Here is a 24,497-nt window from a genome sequence, read left to right on the forward strand (position 1 = left end):
TAACCCACTGTTGTCTGGGAGTCCAAAACAACTCGTTCAGGAACTACCGTCTGACCACATTTTCTTTTATCCTTCGTGCTCCTCATTTGGTTGTCCGATGATGAAAGATTCAAACATCAAAAACCTGCTGTGTACTTCTGAAATCTCTTTTGATCGTGGTCTCCATTTCATCCCTGGTCATTTTCTTCTCACCATCTTCGTTCTTCTTCAGATCCTCGAAAGCAACGAAATGTCAAATACCCACTACAATCCGAAACCATTCCAGTCAAGTTCCGTTCACTTACGAACATACATACCACGCCACCCGTCTTCAGAGCACCAGTCTTTGGAACAATCTGGTTCAACTCCCTTCAAGTCTGCTGTCAAAGCATTTCTGCTCCCTGACGTTGCGTCGGATGAAATGAGTACGCGTGCATTTTGTAGTCTGATTTTAGTGAAGACTTCACTGTTGCCACAGCACCCTTCCACTTTACTGTAATAGTCAGCGTTCATCCAATCAACGACTGTGTGTGTACAGATAATCAAGACCCTGTCACTTCGTGTCATGCCTGGATTGTTTATTTATTCATATATATATATATATATATATATATATATATGTGTGTGTGTGTGTGTGTGTGTGTAAGATGATATTAGACTGAAAACAAATGATAATCTTATTATTATTATTATTATTATTATTATTTCTGTCATGATGATTTTTGTGATTATTAGAAATCATCAATTCTGAAAATCTAAGGCAGGGGAAGAACTATTCAACAGGAAAGGGGGCGGTGGAGGGGGGGGGGTGAGGAAGGAAGAGGGAAATAACATACTGTGGAAAAGATAGAGTACAAAATGTAAAATGGAGAGGGTGAGTGTCAGTGATTGAACAAAGAAAAAACATAATATTGGAAGGGCGTGTGTGAGAGAGGGGATGGGGGAAGCGGGATTGGGACAGAAAATTAATCAATAATCAAATATTATGGATATATGTTTGGTGCATTACAATCGTTACCCAAGCCCTTCATGTATAGTCACTGTCGTTTCATTTCACAATTATCAAATCCAATTCCAGCTGAAGGGCCATTTTACAATTATCGAACACGATGCCTTGTCGTTCCGGGATCTATTCATGGTATGCCAAGACGCACATCATAATCACCACCATTCTAGTTTTATTTCAAATTTCCTCCATCCATTATATCACAGTATATTCACCAATACTAATGCACATATTTTCCAGCAACTGCCCCAGAGTATGTTTTACCGTTTCTGATATCATTTCCCAACCATTAATCCGTGTATATTTACCGAAATTGACATAATTTTCAGCTACCGTTCCACAGTGTATTTCCCGAAACTGACAGACAAGCAGATAAATCCAGTCGATTTCAAAATGAGAGAAAAAGAAATCCTAACAATCCTTGTACGGGAATCCACAGTTCGTCAGCACACACAATTTTCCAGCCATTGTCTCACAATATATTCGCCGCCTCTCTCTCTCTCTCTCTCACACAAACACATACTCGCACACAGACAGAGACACACAGACACGAACCCTCCCCCCACCTCCCCCCCCCCACACACACACACGAACACACACACCCTTCCCCACAAAACCCTCCTCCCCACACCCCCGCTCACACCACACACTGACTTTTCACAGTGAGGAAGGCCGTGGCGCGGTCAGAGTCCATGCCCAGGGAGGCCATGCAGGTGTAGCTTCCAGAGTCCTCCAGCTGAGCGTTCTTGATGATGAGGGCATGGCGGTTCTTGTCCGACTTCTGCACGTACTTGGCGGCGTCCTGCGACACGTTCAGCGCCCGCCCGTTCACCAACCAGCGGATGTGCAGCTGGCTCGAGTCCAGCGGGTCCGAGGACGTCTTGCACACGATGCGGGCCCGGGACCCCTCCACCACGTCCTGGTCGGCAGGTCGGCCCTCGATGTGGATGAACCCTGGAACACACACACAGCAGTGACAAGTTAGTTTAGTTTTGTCTATCTTTCATTTTCTGTCGTTGTTGTGCTGTTTATTTTTGTATCCAACCATGGACACACACGGCAGTCACAAATTAGTTTATGTTTGTCTATCTTTCATTAATTTTTCTGTCGTTGTTCTGCTTATTTTTGTTTCCCTCTGTCGTTCGTGCAGTTTATAATAATGAAGGAAACAGTGCAGAGTATGCAATATGTATATATTTTCTTCGAAAAACGTCCTTTGTCTTATTACAGATCTTTTTATTTATGCATTGCTTTATTGTGATATATTGTGTCTGTATTGTTTAGTAGTAAGTTTTGTGTATTGTTAAAAAAAAGTGAAAAGTGCAGGCAGGAACACAATATTTTTGAATAAAGAAAAAAAAATATATATATACACCATCCCTGTGTGTGTTTGCAGAAAGAAAGAAAGAAATCTGTTTGATGTTTCTCTTATTTGTTCTTTTTTGTACCAGTTATGGTGTAGCTTTGTTACGCACTCGATGTGACTGAGCCCTGCACAGACAGGAGTGATTTATTTTTCAAAGTGATTTCTTCTTCTTTGTTTTTTCAGTTACTTTGCTTCCTATGTATCTTTTTTTTTTTTTATCATATTTTACTCTACTTCTGTGTATCTTTATTCTTATGCTATTTTATTCAATTTCTGTGCATCTTTATTTTTATCCTATTTTATTCAGTTTCAGGAATTGCCTGAAAGCATCCCTGGAGGCAGCATTCCCATCCTCGGGTGGGAAACCCTCGCCTAGGTTTATATAATATATATCTTTAGTTTCATATCTGTCCAATATCTCACTTTGATGGGGTTTTCTGCACTGTCTATAGTGAACAAAAATAATAAATGAAACTTTGGCGAAACGCTATAAAGAATTTTTTTTTTTTAAAGAGAAGTAAATATAGTTATGAATAACAAGAAATGCACAACACTAAATTCAACTTTAAAATAGGAAATAAATGCCTTTATCGTACTTTTTTTTTTTTTTGCAAATAATTCTCTCTCTGTCTCTCTCTCTCTCTCTAGCTCAGGAACACGCTCAGCCAGATTCCAAAACAAGCCCGCATGTGGCATCATGGGCAACAATCTCATGGAACTATGGGGATGAGGGAGGGAGAGGGGAAAGAGAGGATGGAGAGACTGAGGGGGAAAGGGGCCACCTCCCCGCATGGGGCCACAAGCACGTGCGACCAGGCCCATTTCTCGGCTGGTGGTCTGTCACTGGGCAAAGTACCAACCACCCTACCCCCACCACCCAGGTCCATGTGGATTGAATTACCCTGACCTGCCCCCCCCCCCCCCCCATCCTTCCTCCACCTCATCACTCGCCTCCCGGCTTGCGTGCTGCCGGCGACAGCACTCACCATCACTGTACCGTGAGGCGGGGAATGAAATGGCGGCCAGTCTGCCCTCTGTCACTAACAGCGATTTACTGCACTGCAAGGCTATGCGGGAGTTCGGTAGGAAGATAGGCTGGTTGGTGTGCAGTCAGTGTTGTACAGTGTTGAACGGTAGAGATACAGAGAGAGTACTGTCTGAATGGTACTGTACTGTGGTTTAATGTTTTTTTATGGTGGTGCATTATACCGCATGATCCAAGTGTACCAATAAGAATAGAACATTAAATTACAGTATGGAGTTGCGTTGTATGCTATGACTTGGTATTGTACATATTAATTTTTCGTCGCACTTAATTCATGCACATAAACTGAACAGAATGCGTGCGTGCGCAATTGAGTGTGTGTGTGTGTGTGTGTCAGTGTGTGTGTGTGTGTGTGTGTGTGTGTGTGTGTGTGTGTGTGTGTGTGTGTGTGTGTGTGTGTGTTTAATTCATGCACATAAACTGAACAGAATGCGTGCGTGCGCAATTGAGTGTGTGTGTGTGTGTGTGTTTAATTCATGCACATAAACTGAACAGAATGCGTGCGTGCGCAATTGTGTGTGTGTGTGTGTGTGTGTGTGTGTGTGTGTGTGTGTGTGTGTGTGTGTGTGTGTGTTTATAATAGATAAATAAATAAATAAAACGACCTGACGTGTTATCGAGTACACAGACGAACTGAAAATGGGCAAATCGGGATCACAAATTCAGTACTGGTCGACTAGGGAACTAGCGAATCGGGATGGTACCGTTCTTTCACATGACTGTAGTCCATAATGTGTGGTGGGAGAGACAGAAGAGCGAAATGGATCACACTGACACCCCGCTGCCTGATGAAGAAATGGAACCGGGGGACGCATCCGCCGGATTAGGTGTGAACACTAACCATTAAGCTACCGCTCCAGAGCCACACACACGCGCGCGCGCACACAGACACGGATACACAGACGCGCGCACACACACACACACACACACACAAATTGACGTCCATCATTACATTTCACTGCCAGCAGGACAGAAGAGACGGTCCACACTCGGGGAAGAAATGGACCGAAAATTGGACGCGGTTCCTCGCCGTCGGAAGACATTGGCGAGTGATTTAACGCACCTTCCGGAGTTTGCAATGTGATTTTCACCAATCGTCCTGGGGGCTGGGTTTGCGAGAGGAGGGAGAGTGTGGTGGGTGGAAGGGAGAGGGGTGGGGGTGTTGTGGAGGGGCAGGGGGATGAGATTTTCAAGAACCGTCGCCGGACTGGGGGGATGTGATTTCACGAGCCATCCTGCAGGGGCCGAACTGTGATTTAACGTATCGTCGGGCGGCTTGAAATGAGATTGGACCTATCACTGGGGATTCATCACCTGCCACAGCTCCATGCCCGGCTTTCGCCCAATCAAGTTTACGGGACACTTGAGTCCAGTCCAATAGAGTTTGTGCGAGTCCCCCATGATGGAGGTGTGTGTGTTTGGGGGGGGGGGGGGGGGGGTTCGGGTCTGTGTGCGCGCGCGCGTGTGTGTGTGTGTGTGTGTGCGCGTGTGTGTGTGTGATGGACAGACAGACAGAGAGAGAGAGAGAGAGCTCGCGATAATTTGACTTTATATACATACTCGACCAACAAAGTAATGGCAAATTCTGAAAGGCCCAAACCTTTCACGCACTCTGAAAAAACACTGATTTAGCACCATGATAACTAGAGCTGCATGGCAAACGTCCCCGTCTACAAAGCAAACCTCATACAGGTGGAACTACCCTACAAACGTGTACTTCCTCCCAAACACGAGCAAGGAACCAAACGGAATAATAATGAAAAGACAACCCACATAAAAAATATGGCAAGTAAACATGACACGGAAAAAGAAAAGACATGCACGAACAAAAAACGCTGCAACCCATTCCCCTTCGCCCCCCAGAAAATGGTGGGGGGAAGAAAAGATGTGCTACAAGTCTCTAACACGGTCTGTCCTGCAAAGAAAAATCGAACCTGATTTCAGACACATAACTATGTGCACGACACATTCATTTTGACAACAGAAAGTAGAATTAAGATCAGCAAACAATGACATATTTTCAACACAAAAAAAAGAAAAAAAGTTATCATTATTATCACCATCATCACTGACTTTCCTCCACATAACGAAGGCTTTGCCCATAGCGAAGGCTTTGCCCACACACAAATCATTCCATCACAAACAACCCGGAACATTCATTCTCTCAGGCTAACATCTCAACGCCCGGAGGGGCTTTTTACCCCCACTCGTCACGAAGCCAGCATTTCATAATAATCGTGGCTTGTAATAACTGGCATCATCAGTGTCCCCCCGGTTCCCCCCCCCTCCCTCCTCATCACGTCCAGTGCCGTCATTATCGCCTCCCTCAACCGCCACTTCCTGGATGCCAGCTCCCCCTCCCACCACACCCACCACAACCGCCGATTAATCCCGCTCCATTAGCCTTTCGTTAGGGGGGGGAGAGAGAACACTGCACAATATTACGACCTTTCCTGCCGAGAGAGGAAGCGGGGATGGGGAGTTAGGGTCGGAAAAGTGCACGCGTCTCATATGCATGATAGAGACAGAGAGAGCAAGAGAGACAGTCGAGTGGAAACACACACACACGCACGCACACACACACGCACGCACACACACACACACACACACATGCACACACACGCACGCGCGCACACACACACACGCACGCACACACACATACACAGCAGAAAGGGATGGGGGGGGACAGACAGAATTGGAAACAGTGTTGTCATACCCCCCCATCTCACTCCAGCCTCGAAGGACATACACACCCCTGCCTCCACACACACACACACACACACACACACACACACACACACACCACTATCCTCCTCCAGGCTACAAAATGAGGTAGAAAGGAGGAGGAAGAAGGAAGCAAGACGGGACGCGAAGAAAACGAAGCCCTGAAGCTAGGAGCTATGAAGGTGCTGTTTTTCCCCACGTAATACGCTCGAAGTGCCGGCAGCCACATGACAGAGAGAGATGAAGACAGCCGGAATGACGGACAGGGAGGAAAGAGGGAATCTGGCAGGCCAGATAATGACGATATTGCCAACACTCAATCTGCAGCACACACACAAAAAATCCTCGTTTCGCCATAGTCTGGACAGAAACAACACAAATCCTGGAGCCCTTCGATCCTTTCAGATGATGGAGAAGAAGAAGTAAGGGTTTAGAAACAAATAAATAAACAAGCAAGACCAAAACAAATTGGAAGCGATATCACTCCAACAAATTAATAAGGGGGAACTGGTGGGGTGGGGGGAGGGGGGAGGGGGGGAGTGAAATGTGAAGGAGAATGACGAGCACATCATCTTCACACACTTTCAGTTTTTTGTTTTTGTTGTTGTTTTTGGTTTGTTTGTTGTTTTTGGTTTGTTTGTTGTTGTTGTTTTGTTGTGGGTTTTTTTGTTTGTTTTGTTGTTGTTGTTGTTTTTATTTTGTTTTTTTTTTTTTTTTTTTTTTTGGGGGGGGGGGGGGGGGGCAAGAGGGTGTCACTCACTTTTCGAAGCATGCATGGAGAGAAGACAAAAACAAGGGATGAGGAAATATGCATCATATTACATTGGCACCGGAGCAAAGTAGTTTGGATCACGAACAGAGCTGGCGACTGAGTGGACAGGGGGATTCGAGCCCCATCCGAGTTATGTCAACGGAATGTTCTTAGGTCCGTGGCCAGCTCCTATCTAGAAATGAGTGTAGTGGGCTCACACTGGGAGACTGGGACCCCACAAAAGACATAATGTTGACTAAATATCGGCCTACAGCCATTATACAAACGCATGGGAAGGGATGGGGAAGGTGAGCAGACAGAAGATAGAGAAATATTTAGTAATTCAAACCAGGGTGTAAAACAAGAGGAGGGATGCCAATTCGACGATGCACCTTCAAATCAAAATTTTGCTCGCCGTTTTCATTTTCACTGCACATTAACTTTTGTAAGATACGATCTCCAGGATCCAAGCTGCTCTTAAGCCATGTGGACACGTACAAGCTTTCGAGCTTTCCAACTCAGAGCACTAATTGCCTTGGCTTTCGCCTCTCAGCGCCATGTTTTCTCTGCTTTGGGCCAAGTGTATGCTATCTATCGCGGTTTTAGGTGTCATCAAGATTACACAGGCATCGAAAATAATTAGAGATGGAGCGTCTGAGTAGGGGAAAGGCTTAGGGGTAGTTTTACTGAGAAAAAAAATCAGATATCTTTTCATCACAACAATTAACAGACAGGAAAAATCGAATGTTTTCGCCCACTCATCATTTTTTTCATTTCAGGTCCGAAATATCCAACAGCAGTTCTCCAATGCATTATGCAGCAGTGTCCTTGAGGATATGACGTTAATGTCACGTGGGTGGGTTCTTCTGGACCAATCGTCTGCTTCCCTTCGCACTGAGCGTCTTTCTCGTTCTCTGTGGCTTTGTCTCCCCTTGCGTGTCCAGGTTTACAACGAGTTCTGGAGTCTCTCCACACTCTTCTCTGTGTTACCTGAAGCTTCTCTGGCTCCGTCAAGCTGAAACTAAGTGATCTGGCTGAACACTTGCCGTCTAACATTGATTCGACATCTCTCAACAGTTTTTTTGTTTTTGTTTTGTTTTTTTCCGTGGACGGGTAAAACATAAAACAGTAAGCGCCCATTTCATAAATGACGTTTTGATGTTGTTTTAAATGGTTGCTCTGGTAATGGTGCGATTTCCTCATTGTATGACATTAGTCGTGGTCGTGGAGGAAGTAATACCCCAAAGTACAGACTACCTGTTAGCTCCACACTCTTTTTGTGGGAAAACCTGTACCAGATTAACTGCAACAATATAACATGAAGTTGAATTAATATTAGCTTTTATAATACTTCTTGTTAAAAAATGATGTTACATTACCGCTACATATTCATAATCATAACTAAACATATTTTCAGTGGAAATGATTATTAGCTTTGATGGGGGGTGAGGGTAGGGAAAATCTCACCAGTATACACTAATACACTATGCTGCTAAATTGCACTTTTACGTGAAGATAAATATGGTACACGTTTCTACCGTGCCCTGTGGTGAAACTGAATACACCATGCAAGCAACAGTTACCTTCACCAGCAAGAAACCAGAAACCGTCAACACAGTATCTAATCTCATCAGGGAAGCAAATCGGTGAAAATTGTCTTTTCATCCTTCAGTTTTGTGCTCCTTTAAAATATTATCGCCAAAAAAGCAATACAGAATTTCCCGCCCGTGACTCACGAATTGTTCCTGGGGGAGTCACTGGTTTTAATCAGACGCCGCCGCGTTCCTCCGATATTAATCAGCACAAGATAACAGCCCCACAACCGAGACATCTTGGCGGTGCATCAAATTGAAACAAAACGTGCCGTCGGCCCACTGATCAAATCTGCCCCGACATGCAGACTGCTTTTTTCTAAAATCAAACGGGTAAAAAACGCTGTTGTCATGCCGCCATCAACATGCGACCACGGGATTGGAAGGGGGGGGGGGGGGGAGGAGGAGGGGGGGGGGATGGGAGGAGATATTAAACGGTTCGTCACTTCAAAAAATTGAAACCCGCCCCCCCGTGAAATTACCCTGGCGTGTTGGCCGCCTTTCTTTGTTTTTGCTGCAGTTGATACTGATGCCCGTGCGTGCAACACCGGAATTAAGGCTGGAGACAGCACTGTTGTGTTCACACTCTGCCCAACGACGCTTTCCGAACAGACTGTCGTGTTTGAACAGGATCTAGATCGTGGGGGGCTTGGGAGGAGTTTTTATGTCATCTTTTAAAGGGTCGAATTCGTTGATTCTGGCACCCGCATTTCATATTGCATGTGATTATTGTGATAATAGCTGTGCCTGTCTGCATCATAAAGAGCACATGAACACGTTAAGATCTGGAAAACATACAGTACAACAATGTTTTGCGCTCGGAATTGATCGATAGGACTATTTATATAAAAAAAAATAAAAAAAAACCCACACACACACCCACACACACCAACAACAAACATACACAAAAAGCAAACAAATTAAGAGACAAATACTTCTAGATAATGACAAGCGCGAAACCTTGTTTTCCTTTTCTGTGGTTGTTATTGCACCCCCCCCCCCCCCACCACCACCCCCCCCCCCCCCCCCCCCCCACACACACACACACACACACATTTTAACTGAAGTGGAAGTGAACAAGAACGAGAACGACTGCAAGGAAGCGAAGGAAAATAAGAAGAAAAGGAGAAGAACATGGATAAGGAAATTGAAAACAAGAAAAGGGAGGACGAGGAGGAGGGGGGGGGGGAACATGGAACAGAAAAAAAAGAAGAAAAATCGCACATACACAAAAGTAATCATGCTCCTTAGTGCAGAAAAAAAGAAGAGAGAGACACAGTCAGAGAACGACAGAGGCAAAGAGAGAGATAGGGGGTGGGGGTGGGGTGGGGATCGGGGGGTATGGGTGGCAAGGACGACGACTGAGGAAGCTGAGAACGGAACATAGGAATGAACCTGACAAGATACCTATCACAGAAGAGAGGGGCGGAGGGGGGGGGGGGGGGGGGAGGGGGAAGAGAGACAACATGGCAAAAACGAAGGATGGGGGAAAAAAACAAAAACGGAGAAAGGAATGATGATGAGAGAAAGGTGGAGAAGAGAGAAGAAACAGGAGGACGAGATCAAAGTAACTGTGAGAAATGTGTGTGTGTGTGTGTGTGTGTCTGTGTGTGTGTGTGCGTGTGTGTGTGTGTGTGTGTGTGTGTGTGTGTGTGTGTGTGTGTCTGGAGGAATACGTTCTCCACAACTGCTCTGCCAACAAATCCACAGCCACAAACGATGCTCACAAGCACGCACGCACGCACACATACACACACACACTCTCTCTCTCCTCACACACACACACACACACACACACACACACACACACACACACACACACAATTGATAAATGGTAATTTCAAGGTCGTCTGATGCTTTGCTGTTTTGTTACTTTGACATTAACCCTTAAGGCCTCACAAACAGATAAACACATCCTTCAAACCACTCCCCTTTTTTCTCATTCCCGATGTCGTCAGTAAACCCAGTCTCGTTCATTATAGAATCAGTTAATTAATCAATGACTTTGTGTGGGTTTTCTTTTTATCTCTGCAACACGGAGTGTTGGCCTGGAGGTAACGTGTCCGCCTATGAAGCGAGAGAATCTGAGCGCATTGGTTCGAATCACACCTGCAGTCGCCAGTATTTTCTTCCCCTCCACTGAGCCTTGAGTGGTGCTCTGTACGCTAGTCATTCGGATGCGACGATAAATCGAGGACCCGTGTGCAGCATGCATTTAGCGCATGTAAAAGAATCCACGGCAACAAAAGGATTGTCCATGGCAAAATTCTGTAGAGAAATTCACTTGGATAGGAAACCATATAAACTGCAGGCAGGAAAAATACCAAAAAAAAAACCCCAAAAAATGGGTGGCGCTGTCATTGTAGCGACGCGCTGTCACTGGGGAGAGCAGCCACAATTTCACACAGAAAAATCTGTCGTGACAAAAGGAGTAATGCAAATACACGATGTGCACATGAAGCGTGTGAGTGTGGGCGTGGGCGGAAGGGGATGGGGAGGGCAGCCGTCAAGACCAGTGAAGCAAAGTAAGAAGGTAACGCGATATCGGAAGACAGCATCTAAGAAACAATTCTGCACGAACACTGATATACTACAGGGATGGCCATGCATGCACATACACGTAAATCCTTATAGCGTACGTGTGAAAATTGAAAATGGTAGATCACATCAGCTCATATTAAAAAGATAGGGTGAGAGGGAGAGGAGTATAGAGAGGGAAAATGAGAGGGGGGGGGAGAAGGAGATATGAGGAAAGTGACAGAGGGATAAAGAGAGGAGAGGGAGAGAAGAAGAAAGTGGGAGGGAGGGGGATGGAGAGAGAGCACAAAAGAGACATGGAGAAACAGAAATGCAAACAGAGAGAGAGAAAGGGGGAGGGGGGGATCAGACTTCTTCTGATTTATTCAGATTGGCCAAAGCACCTTCCGAAGGAGAAGAAAACAAACCACAGAAACTTCATAACTGTGCATGCGCGTGTTGGATGGGGAAGAGGTTGTGTGTGTGACACAGAGACGGGGACAGAGAGAGAATGGGTTAAGTATGATTAGAGCAGTGTGGTTGAAGCTATCCTACAGATGGCAACATCTTTTAACACATCAATGTCTTCTACGGGATTCAGTAGATATGATAGACGTTGCTTTATGGTTCGCACGCAGTTTGCTTTTCCTTCTGTGGAATGATATCCACATTTTTCTCTTCACCCCTTGAATGAGAACCACCATTTTTCGTTTTGTTCTTTCCTTTGAGATTCACATTTCGTCGTCTTCTCTCATACAGAATAATTTTCCTTCTTCTTCTTCGTCTTCTTTCTCCTTTTCTGGGGTGTTTTACGTCACTGTTCCCCTACTTTCTCTTTTCTCATTTCCCTTTTCTTTTCTGGAATGATATTCACCGTATTTCTTCTCGTCTAAAATGAAATCCACCTTCGTTCTCATGAACAAATTACACTACCTATCTTCTACAATTAAAAACTGAACAACAACAACAACACCACCACACACACACACACACACACACACACACACACACACACACACCTCTTCCTCCTCGAGGCATAACTGTCTTTTTTTTTTTATCACAGCCAAATGCCAATACAAAAAAAAAAAAATATATATATATGCACAACAATAACAACAAGAGCAACAACAGAAACCTGGGGCATGCTTCATGGTTATTACGAACATCATTATTATTCTTTGTTATTATTGCACGGTTTTCCGGACAGCATCATATCAATATTTCACGAGCAAAAATGCACACACGGAGAAAAGAGTGCCACAACCACAACAGAAACCTGACACCCGCTCGCCTCCAGCCTTCACGTGGGCACACACATGGTCATCAATACATCATCATCACCATCATCATCATCATCATCATCATCACCACATGGGGAAAAACATAACATCAGTGTATGCAGTTCCGGAATTTACGGCAGAATGCTATGCGTTATTGTATACGATCCTGAACTGGTCCAAAGGCAAGAGAGAGAGAGAGAGAGAGAGAGAGAGAGAGACAGATAGACACAGCCATACAGAGAGAGAGAAAGGGGGGGGGGACGGGAAGAGAGTCAGAACCGATGCACCCGGAAAGAACCGTCCACTTAAGCACTCTGACTCTACCGCGGTGAGTAAAAAACGGCATGAGACTGACGGACCTTGTTAAACTTTGTAATAACAATTCGTCCAAAACAACAAGTAGAAGAAAAAGGTGCGGAGAGAGCGGTACATCTCGAAGTGGAGGTAAGACAGAGAACGACAGACGGTGCCCTCGGCACAGTCCGCAGCTTCTGCTGTAATGGCCAAGCAAAGTGCAGAGAAAGAGATTGATCTGCATGCTTTCACCTTCACACCCAACTGAAAGCACAAAGCTGACAACAGTCAAAAAAGGATTCATGATTGGTGCATCACGAACCGGATCTAAGACTTGTTGTGTAGTCCTCTGCTCAAACATCCACGTCTCTGTTCAATGTGTAAATAGAAACAGAATGAACAACAAGAAAAAAAAATTACCTCGTAATGAATTCCGATGTTTCTCAGTAATCGGCTTCTCATAACTCCTCTGTGTGTGTGTGTGTGTGTGTGTGTGTGTGTGTGTGTGTTTGATATATATATATATATATATATATATATGTGTGTGTGTGTGTGTGTGTGTGTGTGTGTGTGTGTGTGTGTGTGTGTGTGTGACAGTTATTGACAGATAGTTGGATCGGTCCTCTTTCATTTCAATTCATGAGACCGCTCAGCTGAAACAAACCATCATTCCAAGTCAATACCCCAGCGGACAATACCCACATCAATTCAGCCCCTGATCCCCCACCCCCACCCCCACCCCGACAACGACAATCCATCATTTATCGGTACATCCACCCACCCACCCCCCTGACCTCCTCCACCACCTCTGTACAAGGCCGGCCAGGCTGGAACATTCCAACACACAGGAAATCCAGAAATCGCCTTCTCCCCACCAACACCGCCAACTTCCCACCCCCCACTCCTTCCCCATCTAATCCCTTACAGCTCTTCAAACATGCATGAGCCTTCACTTCCCCCACCCCAGGGGAAGCCAGGCCAAGACACCTCCACCCCCACCACCCTTCATTCTCCCGCCACACGCCTGGATCACCCTCCCGCGCAAGACTTCCGGACCTGCGCACAGCTTCCCATCACATCCCAAGGGGGGTGTGCCAGCGAGGTCTGATGCCTCGTCAATATTTCATGGGTTGTGAGGAGCTGGCTTCACGTGCCCAGCCCCAGGGTCTCTGTCTGTCACCGGGGAACCGAAGATAAGCTGCAACCGTCTACGACTGTACAGGGGGAATGGAGGGCTTCAATATTTGATTCGTTCCGCGGGTACTGTTAGAAAGCGGTGTGTGATTTGATGGTGTACGGTTCGTTTAAATATTTCATCAGACCCCTGGCTGGGTGATGTAGAAGAGTAAGTGTGGTGAGATGTATGGGAAGTGTCTGGGTAGGTTCGCGGCGCCGGTCACTTGCGGTGGGGCCGTTAATTCCTCACTTCTGTGGAAAACATGTGAATACTTAACAATGACTTTCGCCCAATCAATTATTCACGATTCCGGTTTATGGCTCCGGTTCTGAAGCTACAGACTTTATGACCCAGAGTCGTTCCAGCTTAAGTGTCCACCGGCCAGCCAGTCAGAATGAAAAACAGGAAGAACACACACACACACACACACACACACACACACACACACACACACACATTCTTGATCACCTTTTGCAAAGTGACAAGGAAACGGAATAAATGATGTACCTATTAGTAAAATATTTAGGCACGTGATTTGCATGGATAATTGTTCGTTTCCTTTCTTTAAAAAAAAAAAGAAGAAAAGAAAAGGCAAACAGGTTTGTAACCTTCAGTTCAGACACTGAAATGTATCTTTTAGTGATGGGTCAAAAACAGGCTTTATTGATTGATCACCCCGCAACACCAGCGCCCCCCCCCCCCTCCCCCCCCATTGCCACCCCCTTCCCTTCCCTGCCCTCACCGAGCACTTCACCCTCCCACCACCCTCCTCAGCCCCCAAAAAACCATGATACTGTCTTCAAAGACGGCACCGCGGGGAAGCTGTCTAGGCCAGTCTGGCACCAACACTGAAAACAAAATCCCACCCTGAAACAGCCAGCCAGGGACAGGAACCGGGAGAAGGGACGACATTTGCATACCGCGCCCCCTTCCGTACGCCTCAGCCATTTCCGGGACAACTGGGGTCCTCGGCGTGGCGGAGTGATGTCCCCTGGGGGCGGGGGTGGGGGTGGGGTGAAGGTTGCAGGCTGGCACACACAGGAACCTTGCCAGGGGGTGCGGGCGGCAGTCCTTCTAATGGAACAGCAAAAGGGGGCCAAGAAGGGGAGGCCACTTTACACCGCCGCTACCAGAGACCGACCAGAAGAAGGCCGATGAAGAAGAAAAGAGGAATAAGCGAGCGCTTGAAGGGGCAGATAACAGGAAAATAGGCAGACAGTAGATGAAACATCTGTCTGAGAGGGCTACTTGAGGTATAGGGGAACGGGGGGGGGGGAGGGTGGGGGGGAGGGACTGGTCACAATTACTGTCCACTCCTCTTTTATCCCTGTCCTCATCAGGCCCTTGATGGCCTCTCCTGGCTGGAAACTTGGGGAACAAAATGGACAATTCCCCCCCTCTCCTTCACTGACGCTCTCCGCAGATGAGCGTTCCCCCCAGAGGGTGTGGTGGGGTGGCCTTTCTTGAAGTGGCTGTTGTCTCTGCAGGCACCATAAGCTTGTAGGAAGGAGCGAGGCACCGTATTCATGGCCTTGAGTCGTGCGTTTATTGGCTCTCTCTCTCTCTCTCTCTCTCTCTTTCCCCGTGTTTCTTTGTATTCGCCGTGTGCCTCTCTCTCTCTCTATCTCTGTTTCTTGGTATTCGCCACTCTCTCTCTCTCTCTCTCTCTCTCTCAGGCTGGCACACACAGGAACCTTGCCAGGGGGTGCAGACCAGCTAGTGCCTGAACCCCCTTCGTGTGTATGCGCACGCAGAAGATCAAATACGCACGTTAAAGATCCTGTAATCCATGTCAGCGTTCGGTGGGTTATGGAAACAAGAATATACCCAGCATGCACACCCCCGAAAACGGAGTATGGCTGCCTACATGGCGGGGTAAATAAATAAATAAAAAACGGTCATACACATAAAATGTTCCATGTCTGTCTGAGTGTGTATGTGTGTGCGTCTGAAATCTGATTGAATAACACAGGAAACGAATGATGAGTGCCCAGTGGCAACCGTCAGTCGGCTCTACCCAGGTAGGCAGCCTGTGGTGCAAATGTCCCAGTGTATGTAAAGCGCTTAGAGCTTGGTCTCTGACCGAGGATAGGCGCTATATAAGTATCCACATCGATCAATTACTCTCTCTCTCTCTCTCTCTCTCTCTGTGTGTGTGTGTGTGTGTGTGTTAACTTCTGTGCAATAGGTTCATTCGGTTTTCCAGGCAGACACCGGGATAAAGCATGTACACTATCAGCGAACAATCAAACAAACAAGAAAATAAATAAATAGATAAATAACACGCCTCAGCATCATTAAGTGCCGTGACACCGCATCCCCATTAATAATCCCTTTATCTAACGACTCACCCTAGCAGCTTCCTTCCTTCCCGCTAATGTCTACTTTCACGCCCACACGTTCAATCATCTCAGCCGCCAACCTGTGGGAGGTAAACGTGATAATCCTGATGATGATGGGGCTCGTGGTTACGGCGAACACCTAGGGTTGCTGACTTCTCCAGAGAGCGATGACGCTGATAAGCGGAAACATTTTCCACACACACACATTCACTCATTCACACACATAAATTCTGTCTCTCCGGACAGGAAACAGTAACAACAAGCACACACACACACACACACACACACACACACCAACAACAACATTCACATGAACGTAAAGACAGCGCAACACACTTAATAGAAATACTAAGTCTGTTTCTAAGAGAAGTATTCATAAATCTCTCCATCGGTGGAGTATTAACCGCAGAAATCAACACGACTGCACAAAACTACACCTCAGGAATACAACACAGAACGCAACCGATTTATATTTCCAGCATGGAGAAGAATTTAAACAAAAATTACACGCATCCTGCAAAACCAGATTCACACTAAATGAATACACTGTTGTTGTTTTTCTCCCACGTGTAAAAAAAACAACAACAACAACTAAGTCTCGGGAAGGACATTACGGCAAGTAACCTTCATCAAACACGGCAAAAGAAACAAAAGATGTCACAAAAATCTTTGTTTTTAATTTACACGAGTAGGAGCGAACTGAGGCAAGAATGACTCACGAGCGAGCAGTCAAGAAAGGACTCACTCTACCCTTTGGTTAAAGCAGCATTAAGATCCATGCAGATCAGCCCCTCCCAAAAAAGGCATATCGTTTATCTGATCATTCCCTTTAAGTCCTTCTCAACCTCCACTCCGGCAGTGTAAAAAACGCCGATAAGAGACAGACAGAGAAAACCAGAGACAACATCATAAGATGACTCTCACCACGGTTTTTTTCTTTCATCTGTAGTTAGTGATCAGTCTCACACCACCACACGAACATAAGAAGTCAGATGAGGAAGAGAAAGAAGAAGGGCAAGACAAAGAATACACTTGGAGAGAGGGGGAGGGAAGGAGACAGGGAGTAGAAAAGAGAGAGGAAGAGGATGAGAGAGGAGAAGAAGTTATCGAGGGGGAGGAAGAGAGAAAGGAGGGAGGAGGGAAAGGAAGTTATGAAGGGAGTGAAAGAGGAGCAGGGGTTAGAAAGAAGTTAACGAGCAGGCAGAAAGAAGGAAAAGTGGAATACATCCACACACAAAAAAGTAACGCAAACAATAGCAAGACAACATCAACAAAGAGAGGCACGGGCAAAAAAACGGGTTCTTTTGATGCCTTGCTAACCAACTCAAGCTCCCCACTTCTACTACACAAGACGAGGGCGACAGCCCACGAAACACAATACAAAGACATACAGTGGCACGGACAGGCCGCCAGGGAATACACCCCAGCAAGGAGGCAACGAGGAAGAGGAGGATGCAGGAGGAGGAGGAGGAGGAAGGGAGGATGGCAGCAAGCGGCTGCTGTGAGATGGAAAAGGAAGACGCCTCACGTGGTTGCTGTCTTCCAGCATACAGTGCAGTGTTCGTTGGTCGCCGGTACAATCGATGGGGTCTGGGCCCTGCGCAGCCATTATGTTTGCTCCGTCCTGCCATCCACCGTTTTAATGAACGGTTCTGGTAACGGTGGAGGCGGGGGAAGGGGGAGGGGGGCTAACGATTGGATACTGTCTCTGTTCACGTCTCCCAACCCTCCCCCCCCCTCTCTCTCTCTCTCTTTCTCTTAGATAGTCACTATCTTTCACTCAATCTTTGTCTCTATTTATGTCACTATCTCCCTCTCCATATCTCTCTGTTTTCATCTCTCTTACCCTGTCTTTTTCTCTCTCCTTTTCTTTTCATTATTTTTTTCGCTCTCTCTCTGTCTCTCTCTCTCTCTCTCTCATCCCCCATTTCTCTCTCTCTGTCTGTCACTCTCTCTGTCTGTCACACACACACCCTCTTCTCCAGACATCAAGAGAACTCCCAGCCATCTATTTGCTGATGATTCACCCCGAATCGAAATCGGTGGCATCGAGACTCCTTCACGGAGATAGCTCCCAGAAAGAGAGCCGTCAGGAGAGACGGGGGCTGGAATAAATCACACGATAAAGAACACTCCGGATCCACTGACAGCAGACTGCTGTGTGAATCAACTGGGGATGACTGCTGGCAGACGCAACGCAACCTTTTTTTTTCTTCTTCTTCTTCATTTTCCTTCTTCTTCTTCTTCTGGGGGTATGGTTTTAGGGGTATGGGTGAGCGGTGCGTGAGAGGCATCTATCCATTATCACTTATGTTTCCCCCAACACCACATTAATATAACTTCTTGCGACATATGTCAGAATCGCCACCACCACCACCCCACCCCCTTCCCTCTCTACCTGCACTGAAGGTTATCACCTTTGAAACAGGTATCATTACAGCAAAATCAAACCAGCACAGATCATTAATCACATGAAGTGATAAGAAAAGACACACAAGCATATTTTTAAGGCTTCTTTTTTTCTCTTTATTTGGCGGAATGGAGGGGTGTTTGAGGGGCAGGGAAACGGTTCGTCAATGTATTATCGCTTACAGTTCCATGTGGACAACTTGAAGCGATACATGTCACACCTTCAATGCTTCCTGGTTTTGTTCTTTCTTTGACGGGAGGAAGGAGCGGTTAGAGGGAGGTGTGTGAGTGTTGGGAGGCGGAGGGGGGTTAGGGGAGGGACGGGGGCTGGGGGGGCGAGAGCAATCTGTCATCACTTAAACTTCCACCTGTATAATTTCTTGAGGCATATCTCATATTTTTGAACGCTTCCTTTTTCTCTTCCTTTAACGGCGAAGAGATGGTAACTGATGAGGGTGGTGGAGCAAATCTGATATCGCTCACTTTTCCAAACGGTCAACTCGGAGCTATAAAACATCACTACGAGCTGTGAACTGTCATGTTGGTTACGACGAAAGGTCACATGGAGCTGATAACAGTCGCCGTGGAGCTGTAGACAGTCTTCTAGGAGCTGTGAATTGTCCCCATGGAGATGTAAACCGTCCCCTTGAAACTATAAACAGTCAACGTGGAGCGTTAAAGTCACCTACGACACTATAAACAATCACCTTGGACCTGTAAAACGGTCCCCTTGAAGCTGTAAACGGTGAGCTGTAACTGTAACTGGTCAGCATGGAACAGAACGAAGGGTCACACCACCGATTCGACCCTGATAAAAGTGGAAGCGATTTGCACGTGTTGTGAACCTCTGGATATTCGGTCCACCAGATAACTATCGCGTTGACATGATCACATCGGGATTCAGATAAAAAAACGAGCACACGCGACACACGGGTACATGTCCCCGTTAATTAGCCTCCTACCCCGAGGCAAAGAGCACTTTGGCCAACGTCTTGGAGTTAGGAAGCGAGGAGAGTGTTGGGGTTTGAGAAATCTGCTTCCAAAGAAAATTACAGCATAATGTGTCAGTCGTGGTTCCTTTCAGCTGAAATTCCAGTTCCTACTATCGCCAAGTAGCCCACTTTCGCTCGCTCTCGCGTCCCCCCCCTCCCCCCCCCCCCCCTCCTCCCCCCAAAACAAAATGCAGCATATATGCAACTAATGGCTTGTTCCAGAAAAAAAACAATTCCTACCAACACCAAGTAGCTTACTCTCTCTCTCTCTCTCCCCTCCCTCCCACTCTGTCTCTGTCTCTCTCTCCCTTAAAATAAAAACAAAATTTAAATGATCAGCGGCGAAATACTCTCCTTCCGGCCTTCCTTCCTGACATTTTTCTCTTCTTTTTTTTTTCTTTTCGATTTTTTTCCCCCTTTCTCTTTGCCCTGGGTAAGAAAAGGGATATCGATCGGCGATATTTGTCAGATTGGGAGCACTGGGAGCGCTAAAAGCTTACGTAATGAGGAGAGGACGGGAGCTGAGCTGGAGGGACTCGGAGAATGGGAGGAGTGGGGGGGGGGGGGGACTCTATGTCGCTGTCTGTCTGTCTGTCTATCTCTATGCGTCTCTCTCTCTCTCTGTCTGTCTTTCTTTGTGTCTGTATGTGTCTCTGCCCAATTCCGCGTTCTCTGTCTGCCTCTGTCTCTGTATCTTTATCTCTGTCTTTCTCTCTCTCTGTCTGTCTGCCACTGTGTCTCTGTCTCTCTGTTTGCTTCTGTCTCTCTGCTTTTGCATCTGTCTTCTTCTGTGTCTTGTCTTTCTCTGTCTGCTTTTGTCTATTTGTCTGTATGCCACTGTGTGTGTGTGTCTCTCTCTGTCTGTCTTTCTCTGTCTGTCTGCATTTGTCTCTCTATTTGTATGCCATTGTGTCTGTCTCTCTCTCTCTCTCTGCCTGTCTGTATCTGTCTGTCTGCATTATTCTCTCTATTTGTCTGTATACCACTGGATCTGTCTGTCTCTCTCTCTCTGTCTGTATCTGCCTTTCTCTGTCTGTCTGCATTTGTCTCTCTACTTGTCTGTCTGCCTCTCTCTCTCTCTCTCTGTCTGTCTGTCTTTGTCTGTCTGCATTTGTCTCTCTACTTGTCTGTCTGCCTCTCTCTTCTCTCTGTCTGTCTGTCTGTCTGTATCTGTCTTTCTCTGTTTCTGTCCGTCTCCCTCTGTCTGTCTACCACTGTGTCTATGTCTCTCTCTATGTGTCTGCCTTTGCCTCTGTCTGTCTGTCTGTCTGTCTCTCTCTCTCTCTGTCTACCTCTGTTTCTAGCTGTCTGCCACTCTCTCTCTCCCTTTGCCTTTTCCTATCTCTGTCTTCCCTCTCTCTCTCTCTCTCTCTCTCTCTCTCAGCGAGGGACTCACGTTGCGGGCCCCGTGCTTGATGAGGGAAAATTGATTTCATAAACGGGGCGCTTTTCTTTTCCACCCAGCCCCTCGTTTCAAGACCTGCCGATCGATGGACTCGCGCCAGTTTCTTTTTGTGTGGCTTCTTCGTTTTAAGGCGATCCCTCCACACACACCCTCTCTCTCTCTCTCTTCTGTGTGTGTGTGTGTGTGTGTGTGTGTGTGTGTGTGTGTGTGTGTGTGTTTCTGTCTCTCTCTGTCTCTCCCCTCTCTCTCTCTCTCTCTCTCTCTCTGCACTTGGACTCACGGAAGGAAAAGAGGAAGGTGTGAGAAAAAGAGTAGGGTAGAGAGATGGAGGGAGGAGACAAAGGGTGGATGGAGAAGAGGGAACATGTGGGGTGGGGAGGGGAGGGGAGGGGAGGGGAGGGGAAAGCACTGTTGTTGTCTTTTATATCACGAGGAAAGGAATGTTTTATTTGCGACATACAGTAGGCGCACTCCGTTTTGGAGAAAAAAAACAACAACACATACTGAACACTGTAGCGTGAGTTTCCCTACGGCATTACTTTCGTCTGCAGGTCAAACTTCAATGCGTGCACGCACACATCCTCCCTTTGTCTTTAAGACAACACGAAGACAGTACTACTAAGTCCAGTATCAACAAGCCACCAAAACAAAGCCACCAACTAAACACGTAAAAGAATCACGATGACACTGTTTCCTTCTTATTTATTTATTTGCCTGCACCTGATAGATCTGGCAGATTCTAGTTGGTCAGTACACGAAGCGGGGGGTGGGAACATGAGGAAAAAAAGAACAACGACGACAACAATAACAACAACCAACAACAACAACGTCTACTACTACCATGCTCCTCACTCAATCTTCTTCGTACCCAGTGACACATATGACCACCACCACAGACCTCTACAGCTGCCTGTCTTGTGCTGTATTTAGCTAGAGCTTCCACAAGGTACGTATAACCGTTCTCCTTCATTTCTCTTTCAACCTTACGTAGCCTTGTCTCCCTTGGTCTTCCTCGCGATCTGGTGTCCAGTAAAGGGCAACTTTTAGAAGTTCCATCTTTTGCCACTCTAAGTCCCGGAAGAGCTTGCTTACACGGGAGAAAACCTGGTACCACCTCTCGCTTACAATGTACGAAGGAGAGGGGGGAAATATGTATATAAAAAAGTAGGTGGATAGGGAAAAAAAAAGCGTAAAAAAAAAAGGTAAGTGGATAAAATCCATCCCCACACCCACAACCCTCTGCCTGGCTCTGATAATGCCGCCCTGGCCGTGGTAACGTAAACATCCACCCCATTAACGTCGCTGCATGCGGTCTTGTGGTGGGTAAAGCGCAAGGCAAACCCCGGGCCACTGGCTTCCGTTTGACGTTAATGCTTCTGTCACCCTGTCGCCGCCAGTCTTCGCCACGGGTCGTAAAAATAGCACCTCTCTCCCTCTGCGCTTTACTGCGCCATCAGAGGAACCGTGGTGTGATGTGATGGCGAGCTGTGGAGTCAACAGTGATACATGCATGAGCGCCGTTTGTTCAGTAACATACACGACTAAACGCTGTATACGTTATTTTCGTCTGTCCTCGTCCTGCCCAAATGTGAGTGTTAGCGTGTTTGTCATGCACTTAAAAAGTGACAAATGCTTCATAAAGAACCCCGCTTTTGCCGCAGTGGGGTGGAGGGGAGGTGAGATGGGGGGTGGAGGGAGAGAGGAAGAGAAAGGTGGCTGGGGTGAGAAGGAAGAAAAGCTTCGAGTTGGAGATCAGATGAGACCGAGAAAAACATAAATATACATAGACGGTGACAGACAGAAAGGGAAGGGGGTCGGAGACGAAGAGAGAAATACACCAAATGACAGATAGATAGACAGAGGCAGAGGCATACAGAAAGGAGACAGAGAGGGGGAGATATAATCATATATGTATAACGAGAGAAACAGACGGATTGAGCGATCGATCGAGCGATACAAAGACAGAGGGACACACACACACACACACACACACACACACACACACACACACACACAGATATTCATAAACTCTGTCAAAGTGTGAGACATCTCCCAGCCATGATTCGCTCTGACTATGGACCTCTCCCTCCACTGTTAACAGGTCGCCCCCAGCAACCACGAAGCAGCGGAATTCATTTCCGCTTCCAGCTGCGCATGCCCAGACATATCAGGGCGGCAAAGCTCCAGAGGCAGGCTGACAATGGCACCGGGAACAACAAGCGGCTCGGTGTGTGTTCCGACAATGACAACAAGACCTGGTCGCCTTCTGACCAGTGTTGGAAACTCTATCAGACCTATGTCAAGGTGCCGCGTTTCCATTCCGGTTCTGAAATGGCATCGCTCAAGGTGAGCCGAAGTCCGCTTTATTGTGCAGTTAATTGTTTCATCCGACAGGATCGACTGACAATTATCTGCACTGGTTGGGTAAACAGGAAGCCGGGAAGCCATAATTGTTGAAATGATTATGCTCCAACATCAACAACAGAATTCAAGCCAACCAATTGTTGTTTCACCTGCATGAAAAATAAAGAAGTCATCATTGTTTTTGTGCCATCATGTGTGTGTGTGTGTGTGTGTGTAAGAACCGGGTGCTGGGCAATGGACACACCTCCTTCACACACACACACACACACACACACACACACACGCACACACACACACACACATCATACAAAGTTTTTGAGACATAAAGCAACAATTTTTTTTGTTTTTTGTTTTTTTTTCTCGCCAGATTTGGCGCGATATTGTGCGACCACCCCCCTGAACCTTCTCCCATCCCAGATTTAAGCCTTTGAAATTGAACGTTTTAAGCGAGAAACGATTCCACACCCACCGAAAAGATCCTCACGCGCGGGAAATAAACTTGCAATTTTCCCATTTTCCTGTTGCGCACGCGCGACCACACGACTTCCTGGGCTAGGGTTTTCCAGAGGCAGGGAGACAGACAATGGCGCGAGTGTCACTTGAGTATGGCCTGCCGGTGTAGAGCCTGGAAATGACTCCTGGCATCCTGTTGGCTCCACTGGGGTCGGCACAGAAACACTCCCCTTGAAGTCATTTTACTTACTCCACACCACTCCCCATGTTACTAAACCTAAGTCCACTGCCATGTATATGTTTCCAAAAACATGCATGTTACAACACGATATATATATATATATATATATATATATATATGAAATTATATCTACATCTTTTTGTTGTTGTTTTTTGGTGTTGTTGTTGTTGCTGAAAATCAAGACAAATCTTGAGGGGTCTTTGTGAGGCAGAACTAGAATGACCCTATCCCATGCCCCCCAAAACTCCAAGGGGATTATTTCGGAGCCAGTGAAACTGCCGCAAAATGACCTCCCATGGAGTTAATTTGTGCTGACCCTAAATACGCTCCAAATGTGTGTGTGTGTGGACTGTCAGTTCCTGAATGACTGGTGAAGTCGAAAAGGTACCACCCCCACATTGACTCATCATGGACTTGTTTTGGAGCCAGGACTGGACAGTACTGTGAGCTGTCCAGAATTAACTCCGCCATATTTTTCACCAGTAACATGCTAATTTGAGCTTTGATAATAAGTTTCATAAAACTTACATTTGAAAGACACGGAGTCATTTAAAGACAAG

The 24,497-nt window shown here is 46.5% G+C and overlaps 1 protein-coding gene across 2 annotated transcripts in view; it reads right to left on the reverse strand.

Moving 5' to 3' along the window:
- LOC143284753 (neuroglian-like) overlaps positions 1-24,497 on the reverse strand; it is a 181,079-nt gene that overhangs the window by 42,928 nt on the left and 113,654 nt on the right. For both annotated transcript variants that reach the window (XM_076591720.1, XM_076591721.1), the window contains one exon: positions 1,640-1,939. In XM_076591720.1, the coding sequence (XP_076447835.1) occupies positions 1,640-1,939 (300 nt within the window). The remainder of the gene's footprint in view (positions 1-1,639; positions 1,940-24,497) is intronic.

The sequence above is a fragment of the Babylonia areolata genome, chromosome 8 (genome assembly GCF_041734735.1).
Source record: "Babylonia areolata isolate BAREFJ2019XMU chromosome 8, ASM4173473v1, whole genome shotgun sequence".
Taxonomy (NCBI): domain Eukaryota; kingdom Metazoa; phylum Mollusca; class Gastropoda; order Neogastropoda; family Buccinidae; genus Babylonia; species Babylonia areolata.